Here is a 12500-nt window from a genome sequence, read left to right as displayed (position 1 = left end):
TCATATTTAATGGACACAAGCCACAACACATTCAGATGAAGCATGGTAGTGAATATTTAAGAGACTGTCGTACTTCTCACATCATAGGACAAGTGGCTTTCAACGTGACTGAGGTGACATCTTTCCAACATGTGTGCAAGATTTCTAAGTAGTGTGGGAAATATATATTGGTAACACCATTTAAGGTCGATTATAATTCCTTTTCTCTGATTTGAGTGTCAAGTGGCTTTTCCTTAGGAAATCATGGTACTTTTCTAGTGCATCTCATGAAAATGGAAATGATTTTTCGATGTGCAATAGGTTTTGATTAGACACTGGAAAGGTTAAGAAAGTAAGAAAATAATTACTTTAATCTACTTCAAATACCTCACTTGTATGATTACATTTCTATTTTGAGCTTACTGTTTCCATAGATTTGGGTGGCATTTGAGGAGATGGATTTAAGAGGGAAAAATGAACATTTTGTTTCATCATTTTTTTCTCTTTGTTCTCTCTGTCTACTAGTGGTTGAAATAATAGAGTATAATCCTTTGAACTGATGCATTTGAGTTACATTTACTAACTGTGAGTTTCCAACATATGTGTCCTACACAACGAAGCATATGAAGTACATCTTCAAGTGGCATTGTGTGACAATCTAGCGGGCAATCATTATTATAGTGGGCGAAGAGGTTCTTAACTTGAAGGCTCCTCAATTTTTTTTTCCTTCTCAGGTTGTTTTTGTATTCCAATCTAATGCATTTGATTTGTTTCAGAATTATGGATCTCTGTTCCATTTGTGTTCTATATGTCAGGTACGGGTTCGTATCTACTGATCATGATATTGAAAGGGTTGTGAAAAAGCATGACTTGTTTAAAGGTAAGGGATGGATAGATGTATTTTCCCTAAATTTTTCATTTGAAGAAGCCCCATTATGTTAGTCTATATAATACTATGAAAATAGGTCTTGAATCAAACAACTGTAAGATCTTTGACAATGAACCAAGTTTGTTCTTTGAGCAGATTCCTTCTTCAGAGGCATCCCAAATTTCAGAGCTCTTTTATTCACGGCATCACTTGGTTCTACATCTACTACGTCAACATAGGATCGAGAATATCTCAATTTGGCTACACTTTTAAAATATTCTTTTAATTATGAGGAATTATACATGCTCATTTAGACCCTTCTCAATAAAGTGTATTATTTTTTATAGAAATTAAAGAGGGATCTCTTAATAGGGCAAAAATATATTCAAGAAAATGTATGATGGCTAACTTCTTTGAGCCCTTATCACACATGGTTGGAATTAAATTTTATATGGTGCATGGTTTCAGCATACTAGTCGTTATGGTCTTTTAGAACGTTGTTTTAGATTTAATAAATGGGGCTCAAAATTATGGGCTACAATACAAAATATGTATCAAATCTTTATATTGGTAACCTCCAGAAAGGGATTTACAAAAATGGTAGCTCTAATCCTGACTTATTTTGACAAAACAATTGGATTTTATTAAATTATTCCTTGCAAAATTCCTTTATTACTATGGTTGTTGGGGTTATTTCTATGAATATAGTTCTCTCTTGTGCTGTAGAATTGTGTTGTTTGGTGACTTTGTAGTGCAATCATCAAACCTCTAAAAGTAAGGAAATTTCTCAATAGGAAAAATTCCATCTTTTTGAAGATGAGGATCTCCTTCATGTTTCATGTAAGTAGCGCATTTGTTTTCTGAATGAATGTTTGGACCATTAAGATGAATTTATTTGCCCTAACATCACGAATATCACGCTAGACTAAGAGTACGATTTTGATTAAACATTGGTAAACTTGGTAAGTGACCAAGTATGAAATCGAGGGTTGAAAAATATAAAATGGAATCCCAAGCCTCTATTTGAAAGGCCTCTTAGTGGATCTGTCAAGCACTCCTTACCAAGAGAAAATTAAAGAAAAATAGTGAACTCTTTTTGTCCTTTGACATTAAAGCAAAGTTACTTCTAGTCAAATTTTGGAAGGATGGTTTGTTAATATGTTTTAGCAAACTTAAACTTTGTCAACTTCCTTTGTCTTCTTCCTCTTCTTTTCTCCTCATTTTTCAATTAGATTTCACTCTCTATTTTATATGCCATTTTTTATATGAGTGGGCCCTCATTCCACAACTTGTCAATAAAAGAATTACCTATAAATATAAAATTGTAAACAATTATTTTTTAAAAAATCAAAATCATAAGAATTAAATCAATATATTACCAGGTGAATGAATGGGAACTTGTAGGGGAAGAAAATATAAAATGAAAATAAAACATCATATTTTCTTTAGAAAAATAAAATAATGTGGTATTCAAAAGCTACATAACCAATTCCACATCGGCATGAAGGGTTTCTCTCTTCAGCCATTTGTTGATGGCTATAATGTGAATGATGCATTTTATTTATTCCTTTATTATTTCTTTCCAAGGTACTTGGGCTCATGGTAAAAGCATAATTGCTATTTTCAACTTATTGGCGATTGAGTTTTTATTCATTAATTTATTATTGTTGCGAGAATTATTGTCACATTGAGTTATTATTACTTGTATTTAAAAGAAATAGTGAGATGAGTGAATTAAATTGTTTAGAAAATATGCTTTAGAGTAAATAGGCATTGCTTCATTGAGCACCTATGAATTTGTGATAAAAAAGTGCGAGAGACAATGTACAATGCAACAAATAAATTGGTTGATGTATGATAATGTGAGAGACAATGTACAATCCAACAAATAAATTTGGCTCATGTATAATAATGAAGACATAGGATGGGGGATTTCCATTTTTTAGAGGGTGAAAGTATTATAATTAATTGATGACAATGGTTATTGTTGATGAATGTAATTTAAGAAAAAGTTTGTACGTGCACAAGTTATCACCATCCTTAATATAATCATATCACAACTTTGAGCACATTACACATTTCATATTAACAATTTTAACAATATTAAATTTCATATTAATAATTGTAACAATATTAAAAAGTAAACTAGTTTCATAATCAAGTAATAATGACCATGATTATTGTTCAGCCATGTGATTTAAGGAGAAATTTGTATGTATACAAATTCTAACTACCCCTAATAAAATTGTATAATACCTATCAGCATAACAAAAAAATTAATAATATCACTTTTTTATTATATTAAAACATAAACTATTAATAATATTCAATTCTAATTCTAACATAAATAGATTTACATATTTTTTACTTTAGAACCAACATAAAAGCTGTAACTTGAAAATAATAATTTTTATTGTGTTAATAATGACATGATTCATCTTGGGGACCTTTTCTCATATAGCCTCCCACAATTGTAAATACTCTAGTGCAACATAATCTGTCATTTCCAATGATTGATGGAAAGATTTTTCCTAGTTCTTTGATGTCCAAGAAAATCAACACTGCCTGTTAGTTTTGCATGTCATTCTGTACAATTTTGCAAGAACACCCACAAGAGGAGAATTTATGTATGTTGTAGGTTCAAGCATGCTAGATTTGGTCCTGAAGTCTACAAAACGATCATATTTATCTGGGCCCCCCACTATTGCCCCAATTAGTGTGTTTGGATTGGAAGAATCTTTGTGAAACCAGTACATAAAACCTTCAATGCATTTGATCTTCCTTGGTTGTTGATGAATGGAAACTACAGATGCTCCTCTGTGATGTGGTTGCCTTGGATATTTGGAACCGTATCCTACCATATATGAAATGCCCAGAGGATTCCTTCCTAATAAATAATCAATCTGCAAAGGATATGATTAGGATTCGTTATATTGTATGCTCCAAAATACAAAAACAGATAATGTAGTGTGCTTGCTTGTAGCTTTGCGAAGCCCATAACGTCGTTGGGTTTAAAGAGAGTGTTGCCACATGACAATGTTCGCTTCTTAGCTGATAGTAAATCACTGTATCTTGCCATCAAAAAAGCAGCACTGGTAACATATTGAGTGTTGGCGCCATCTCTAACATACAACAAACCTCCTGTAACAAAAGAATTGTATTACAGATATCACTAAGAGAATTTTGAGGGCTATGATTAGAAAAAGAGTAGTAACAGAGGATTTATATGGTTGTGACTAGAAAAAGGAATGATTGTTAGTGGTACTGGTGAAGAGATAGAGAGTTCACCTGGGGTGGTTTTAACAGAACGAATGGGACTGCCTGGAAGAAGTGAACAAACAAAGCGTTCTGCATTACTTCTATAGGCTGAGAATTGAGCTTCCCCTTGGAAATATAACTGGTTGGTGAAGTGCATAAGTTAGCTTTAAGCTAGAGTATGTTTATATTACATTTTATTTAAAAAATTGCACCAATCAGTCTACGCTTACGTCTGTTAGAAGCACTTGAATTCCAGCATATTTGAGGTCCCAGTTGAATTCATTAACATATGCCTTTACATTGTCGTGCTGGATAATATAGTTGGAATAATATGAGGATTTGGTAGCTCTGTATAGCCAAGATGCAGCCCATAGAAGCTCGTCCTGAGATCATATTTACAAGTGCATATGTTAAAAGAAAACCAAATTCTGGTTACAAGTGCATATGTTAAGAGAAAACCAAAGTCTTCTTACATTGTAGCCTGAAACAGAGCAATAAAATGGACACTCTTCTCCGTAGGTGCCCTTGTATCGATCGGCAAAGCTGAAGAGCTGAAGGGAAACATGAATGGCCGGTTAGAAAGAAGATGGATGTATAAGATTTTTCTCAAAATGGAAGGATGAAACTTGTTGATTTTGCTGTGTTAGTAAACAGCTATGTTTTCTATTTTACTTGAGCACCCAAACATACCGATTGAGAACGTTGGAGGAGAAGGTGTGAGTAACGAGGGTTTGTGAATCTGAAAACAATGGAGGAGGCAGCCAAGGCTGCGGCCGTTTCTGCTGCAATTTCTGATCCAGGGGTGTCTTTATCAATCTTGTAAAGAGATCGAGGAGTGTCCATATCTTCTGGACGCTCCCAACAATTATGGTCTGCCTGGGGATCACCCACCTATTTCATGCATCAAGATCAACCTCGTTAGTTTTTCATAATCTTGAAGAATGAATGCTGAATATTTTAGATTAGATTTCTTTACCTGAACCCATAATTGATTTGGAGTTGCACTAGCCTTGAGAAAGTAGTCAGTTCCCCATCTAATAGCGTCCCTTGCATTCTGAATCTCTCCTGCAGCTTTCAACTCTTTCCCATAATCCAGTGTGCCCCAAGCGAGTGTGGTGATAGTGAATGCCATGGGAAGCCCATATTTCACGTTATCGCCTGCATCGTAGTAACCCCCAGCTAAATCAACCTGCAGTTGAGTTGCACATAAAATTTTGTATTGAGTCAATTTGGAATGATAGTATGATCCACTTCTATTTTTATTTCTAAATAAATTGAATAGGGATTTATTTCTGCTTCGACTTACGTTTTGCAACTTCCCATCTGTGAGGCCAGAATCTCCTCTCCACTTTACTCGCTGAGATTGTGGGAGTTTACCGGATCGTTGGGCCTCTAGAAAGAGGATAGACTTAGATAGAGCATCTCTGTAATCGAATTCTCCACGAACCACCTGCCACTCACCACAAAACAGCAACAACACCACTGCCAAAAGCGCTTCCATTGCCTTGGCCATATGGATTCTCTTCTTTCTTTGATATGCAATTTAGAATTGTGCGCTAAATTTATAGACTTGTTAGTCGTGGGATAAAGCTAGTATTTATCACGAGGACTGTGTATGAGTTTCTGTTGCTGAGTAATGCATGGGAACTGCAAGATTTAGAGCATGGGACACCACAAAATAAACGATAAATACTCAGCACCTCAAACAGTTAATACGAGAAATCAGGTTGATGCCGTATATCATTTGTCTTTTTTTCGATTGTTGTTCACAAGAATTATACGTTTCACAAGATATATACGTTTTACCTTCAATTTTGATTTGTTCTTGTTCACAAGAATTATAAGTTTTAGCATTTGTTTTGATTTGTATTATTTTCCGTCTGCACCGCAATGCTACCGTTAGTAATTATCGTTGTTCGTTGATGAATAGTAAGGGACAAAACGATTCTAATTACAGGCTAAGGCAGGTGAAAGTTTGTAGTTTGATTTAAGATATAATACTATTGTTAAAATTCGGTTTTATGATTAATGCTTTAATATAATATACATACGTGTAGTAAGTAATTATTGTATTATATATTTGTATCAAGTATTGGAAAAATATTTTTGGTTTACATGATGTTATACTATACTTTAAAAAATATAATCTGAATTTAATTGTTTATTGTAAGGTATTTGTCAATAGTATAGTCATTATCATTCAATATTTTCAATAGGAGTTGCATAAGAGAAAAGAGAAATGAAAGTTGCAATAAGCTAGTCTTTAGCCTCATCATATTTCTCACCACTCTAGATCAAAAAAAGAAAAGCCATTTAGAGGACACCCCCTACTTGTATCCTCCTTTGCTTGCAGTGGCTGGTTCAAGCCTCTTCCGTAGTGAAAAGTCATTTGAAGTAAAACAAGAGTTTCTCAATAAGGAGTGGTAGGCCATATAAGACCTACTATTGTTAAATGAATCTTAGTTTCTCTAGTGCTCGCATGCTGGTTTCCTCAATCTTCTATGGTTTCTAGTTGTTTTTTATTAGATTAAGTAAGGAATGACCCCGAACCATTAGACATCCAAATAAAATGGCATGGGAGAGAGATGCATCTTTCATCTTTAGAGGAAATTTTCCTTTTGGAACTACTAGGATGAGGAGGCTTCTGGTCATGATCATTAGGAGAATTATACGGTGCAGTGGGGTTGAGAGTGGGGTTTTATCCAAGCAGTAATTGTAAATGGTATAAATGAAGCCCTTATATAAGAGTGGGTAAAAATCTTTAAAAGAACACTTGTCCAGGGAAGAAAATAAAAATAATGGATAACTAACAAGCTTATTATGTCTTAAGTGATTAAGAATGGGGAAATTGTACCTGTGGATTGTTACAAATTGTCCCTCCAATATGAAGTACTTTATCATATGATAGGTAATGGATCCTCACAATAATGAAATTTTTTCTTTGCTAAATCGATTCTAGTGTCTCTTTAGTCCCTCACCATCCTCTAGAAACATTGAAATGCACTCCTCATAAGAATTTGTTTACTTATTCGAGAGACTTTTTTTCCATCACACTTCAACGCAATCACTCGGACAATAATCTCTTCTGAAACCTCTAAATTGATACCACCCACCATAAATCTCCCACTTTTCATGCTATTCATAAACTAGGACAAGAGGTCATCATCACTACCTTTCATAATTATGAGGAATACAGTGATTCCTCTCCTATCATAGATGTCTCACACTTGTGTATTCTTTTTTAATAAGACATACAAGGTGCATTGAACAAGAAAATGTTGCCCCCCACCCCCCCCCCCCTCCCCATGTGATTGTAACTTTCTCACACCCAAGAATAGAGCTACATGCCATTGGTCTTAATTATGGCGAACATTCCAAGAACCCTATTGTGCAACCACAGTTTGGAGAGTTGATACGAGTCCTCCTTTTAAGTAGCTTACCTCATGTTGGATGGAGAAGCGTTCCTGCCACTTGGGGCCAAGGTATCAAGTTTTCCTCATTAGATGCTCCACACTCTTGGGCTTAGTTATGGTGACTGTTCTAGGTGTCTTATCGTGCTTCTTCTCCAACCCCTATTATGGTTGATTATGGGAAATGGAGTTCTATATTCTATATTTGTAGGGTTAGTACCAAAGTTTACATTGGAAAGGAAATTTATAATTAATATTCTATATTTCTTATTTTTAATTGAACATTTGATTTTAGGGAAAGATTTAGGATCATCCCAAAAGGGAACATTACACATTGACACTAACTGGGAATAAAAAATGAAGTAAATTTAGAAGACAATTATTTAGAATTAGACTGATATGAATGGTCTAAATAGGAAACTTATTTCTAGTTTATAATACCTGTATTATTTCTATTTCTCCATTGGGTTGGAGATAAGCTAATTTTCAAAATAGATGATAAAAGGTTTTCCCATTGAGATAACCCACTTCTTGAAAGAAATTTAGAGACATATCTTGGTTCAAGTTTCACAACTTGTGATGATTTCAAAGGATCATAGTGAAAGTTGAATAGTGAAATGGTTCGTCCTAAAAAAGCCTCTAAGAAAGTTAGAAGTAGTAGTAACAAAGAAATTAGTAGTTGAGTATCACTCAAAAAGATTTGCAGGACAATATGAATCATCAAGAAAAATCAATTGAAAACAAAAAAGTGTAATGTTCCCAATTTTTACGTGACATTTATAATTAAATTTACGTTTATTAAGTGGTAAAAATTATTAAAAATAATTAAATGATGATTTAATGTAATTATTTTAATTAAATAATATATATATATATATATCACTTTATTATAATAAAGTTCTCCAAAATATAATTAACATTTTAATCAGCTAAGTCGACCTAATGTTCTAGATGCTTCTTGGAGTTCTTTATAGGGAGACTGGATGGAAGAAGAAAGGCATGATTGATTTGATGAATTTGTCTAATGCTTTACATTATCTCATCAGTGAGGACAAAAACCTTCAATCATAAGGATGGTTGGACGGAAACTTGGATCTTCCAATGGATTAGGAGATTTCCTAGCCGATAAAGGATGTTGGCTAAATTTGGCGGAAATTTTGTTAAGTTATGAAGAAATCCTCGTGGATGAAGAATTGACACCCTTAGCCATGTCACAACCATTTAATTAGCCTTATTTTGTTTGTTTATTTTGTTCTGATTATTTCAGGTGAACTGACGCATGCATCATATTTAACGGACATAAGCCACAACACATTCAGATGAATCATGGTAGTGAAGATTTAAAAGACTGTCATTCTTCTCACATCATAGGAAAAGTGTTCTTCAACGTGACTGAGGTGGCATCTTTCCAACATTTGTGCAAGATTACCAAGTAGTGTGGGAAATATATATTGGTAACACCATTTAAGGTCGATTATATTTCCTTCTTTTTGATTTGAGTGTCAAGTGGCTTTTCCTTAGGAAATCGTGGTACATTCCTAGCACATCTCATAAAAATGGAAATGATTTTTCGATGTGCAATAGGTTTCAATCAGATACTGGCAAGGTTGAGAAAGTAAGAAAATAATTACTTCAATCTACTTCAAATCCCTCACTTGTATGATTACATTTCTATTTTGAGCTTACTGTTTCCGTAGATTTGGGTGGCATTTGAGGAGATGGATTTAGGAGGGAAAAATGAACATCTTCAGGTGGGATTGTGCGACAATCTAGAGGGCGTTCATTATTATAGTGGGCGAAGAGGTTCTTAATTTAAAGGCTCCTCAACTTTTTTTCCTTCTCAGGTTTTTTTTGTATTCCTATCTAATGCATTTGATTTTCTTCAGAATTATGGATCTTTGTTCCATTTGTGTTCTATATGTCATGGTCGGGTTCATCTCTACTGATCATGATAATTAAAGGGTTGTGAAAAAGCATGACTTGTTTAATGGTAAGGGATGGATAGATGAATTTTCCCTAAGAAATGTTTGAAGAGGAAGCCCCATTATAATAGTGTATATAATACTATGGAAATAGGTCTTGAATCAAACAATCGTAAGATCTTTGACGATGAACTAGGTTTGTTCTTTAAGCAGATTTCTTCTTCAGAGGCATCACAAATTTCAGAACTCTTTTATTCACTGCATCACCTAGTTCTACATCAACTGCATCAACAAAAGATTGAGAATATCTCAATCTGGCTACACTTTTAAAATATTATTTTAATTATGAGGAATTCTACATGCTCATTTAGACCCTTCTCAATAAAATGTATTATTTTTTATATAAATTCAAGAGGGATCTCTTAATAGGGCAAAAATATATTCAAGAAAATGTATCATAACTGACTTCTTTGAGCCCTTATCACACATGGTTTGAATTAAATTTTATCACACAAGATCCCTCCAAGGATCAAAAACCTCTAGGCTTCCTCATAGTTGGATCTAGGGCCATCTTTGTTAGTGTTTTCCATAATTCAATTCAAATCCACTTCCTCCTTGGTCTGCAACACCACCTGTATTTCTCCATCTTCCAGGTTATCACTTCATTGTTCCTCCTGATTGGTGTTCTATTGTTCTCTCTCATATTTTCCTGTTTGATCCTCTTTCCCTTCTTCAACCATCTGGTTTTTTGGTTTTTCCATGTTAGTTTTCCCATGTTGCTCGAAGGTATCAGGGATGCTAACACTTTGGGGTTCTTCTGCCATTTTTTCTTTTTCAGCAATCTCCGGTTGCTTAGAAGGTTTTTTGGCTCTCCATTGTGTTGTCTTATCTTTCTTCTCTTTCTATTTGACGACGTGTAGAGGGCATTTTCTAGAATTATGCCTCAATTTTTTGCAGTGAAAACATGCAAAAGGGACACTTTCATATTCTATAGGTTGGATCCACTTCCCCAATTTGAAGTTAATCTCGATAGATAATGGCATATTTGTGCCTTGCATAACTCCCATACAAATCCTTACAAAGGTAAGTATTCTTCTAGCTATTGTGATAGGATCCATAGATAAGAGTTCCCAAAAGGAACTAGTGATTCCTTTAAAACATCTTTAACCCATAACTCTAGAGGAAGGCCCGACAATCTGACCCAAACAGGAGCCTGTACAAAAAATAATTCATTTAGGTCCATCTTAGGCGACCATTTTGTGTAAGCGTTGATTTTCCAATCAAGCAAGGACCATCACAAAGCACCCTCAACATGTCTTCTTCACATGAAAATCACATCAATAATGCACCTTTGGATATAGCCGTTATCTCCACTTGACCTTTATGTGTCCATTTATGTTTCACAAATGTCCTGACAACATCAATATTCAGCATCGGGCACAAAATTTATCCAACCCGAGTCATTGCCATAAGGCTAATGTTATGCTTAATTACTGGGTCTGGAACTGCAATAGAAGATCTACCCTTTTCTGGTTCTGAGATATTATGAACTGGGAATAGCGAGGACTTTCCGCTCAGTTTGACACCAAATAGAGACATCTACGACCGATCGTTGTCCCTACAAATAGGTCCCTTCCTTGGGCTGTGTCTAGCACATGATGCTCCATCCCCCCCATCAGGATCGAGAGGTTTGTCACCAGCTTTTGGGTTCCCATCCACTAGGTCCTTTCCATTTGGCTCAGAGGAATCAGGCAGTCCTGGGATCCATCCTTTCCGCCCTCCCCCTAGTTTGCTTGTCCATTGCAGGGTTTCCCGCCTAGTCCTAATTTCAAATTCAAAGTCTCTCCCTTCTCCTGGTCCCGCATCGCTCTCTAATTTTTACTCTGATACAAATTGTTGAACACACCATGGGGGATTAATTGAAAGAGAACTGTGCACTAGCTTGTTGTTTCTAAGAGTGATCTCACTATATATCACAATTTATATTTCAATTGTGTGAGATATTTTTCACATCAACATTTTAGATTATACTCCATCATCCATCATCAAGATGGAGGAGTTTATAAAGGTAAGGAAACCACATCTACCTTCCAATGTTTAATTTCATAGCTTACTAGATAGTAGAAAAGAAGGTTGAAATAGGTTCAAACATCATAAAAAGTAGTTTAGTCCAATAACTTGTTGAAATATGTGCAGACACCTCTAAATTAGTTTTTCCCAATAACATGTTATTGGGATAAACTAATTTTAGAGGTGTTTGCACTTATTTTAACCTTGTTATGAGGTATCGAGTAAGCTGTGAAATTAAACATTGGAAAGTAGATGTGTGTTCCTTCTATCTTGTATGATGTCTTATTTGGAGCTACGATATATCATAGATCAAGCATTTGGGGTTAATTTGTATTGAGGTTCCAATTCATATAGTTGTCATGGTTGGTTTAGGAAGAGGACACGAAAACCATCATGCAAGTAATTGGAGATGCTAGTTGTGCTACAAGCGCTTTTATTCTTATGCAACCCATATGTATTGTTTAGATTAGTTTCCTATACATGTTGTAAAGACCAGAAGGATTTTGTTTTTGCATACTATAAGCTTCTTTTCATTCTTGGTAATTGTATGTTCTACTTGTTTTTTGCATGCTTCATTTATCCCATTTGACTATAGAGATTATTTTAAAAATTGTTAGCGCTAATCGAGGAAATGAATATGATAAAGTACTAAGTCAAGTGTGGTTTGAGGGTATTGTAATAATTGAACTTCAATAATGTTCCATCCTAGAGAAGATTCATGCATAAAAAGTTTAATTGCATATCTTCTTCTTCTTGATGACAACTTGCATGAATTGTATCTAGATTATTTAGTTTTTCTTGAGCACATCCTACTCATAACATCACACATTTTAGTACATTTGAGATAACATCTCATATTTAGAGCATTTGGTTAATGATCTTGAATATGTCATTTCATTTGCATCATGTCACATGTTAGTTTGAGGGTCATTCATTATGGTTAGTGTGCTTGAATCTTTGTGGTACTTGTTACTATATATCAGTTTTAGTCAT

The 12500-nt window shown here is 34.6% G+C and overlaps 1 protein-coding gene across 1 annotated transcript; it reads right to left on the bottom strand.

The window, feature by feature from the left end:
• Positions 1 to 3402: 3402 nt before the first annotated feature.
• LOC131073289 (endoglucanase 16-like) lies at positions 3403 to 5618 on the bottom strand. The gene is made up of 8 exons (XM_059220459.1): positions 5412 to 5618; positions 5082 to 5294; positions 4796 to 4996; positions 4579 to 4656; positions 4336 to 4488; positions 4136 to 4244; positions 3825 to 3988; positions 3403 to 3750 (listed from the first exon to the last, which is right to left on the bottom strand). The coding sequence occupies exons 1-8, from the start codon at positions 5616 to 5618 to the stop codon at positions 3403 to 3405; spliced, it is 1473 nt and encodes a 490-aa protein (XP_059076442.1).
• Between the last annotated feature and the right edge of the window lie 6882 nt (positions 5619 to 12500).

Source organism: Cryptomeria japonica, chromosome 5 (genome assembly GCF_030272615.1).
Source record: "Cryptomeria japonica chromosome 5, Sugi_1.0, whole genome shotgun sequence".
NCBI lineage: Eukaryota > Viridiplantae > Streptophyta > Pinopsida > Cupressales > Cupressaceae > Cryptomeria > Cryptomeria japonica.
Note: the sequence above shows the minus strand (reverse complement) of the source record. Positions and strands in the feature narration are given on the sequence as shown.

Coding starts and splice junctions, on each gene's coding strand:
- LOC131073289 (XM_059220459.1), bottom strand. CDS start 5,618: ATGGCCAAGGCAATGGAAGCGCTTTTGGCAGTGGTGTTGTTGCTGTTT. Junction 5,295..5,411: donor CAGATGGGAAGTTGCAAAAC/GTAAGTCGAAGC, acceptor ACTCAACTGCAG/GTTGATTTAGCTGGGGGTTA. Junction 3,751..3,824: donor TGGGCTTCGCAAAGCTACAA/GCAAGCACACTA, acceptor TATCCTTTGCAG/ATTGATTATTTATTAGGAAG.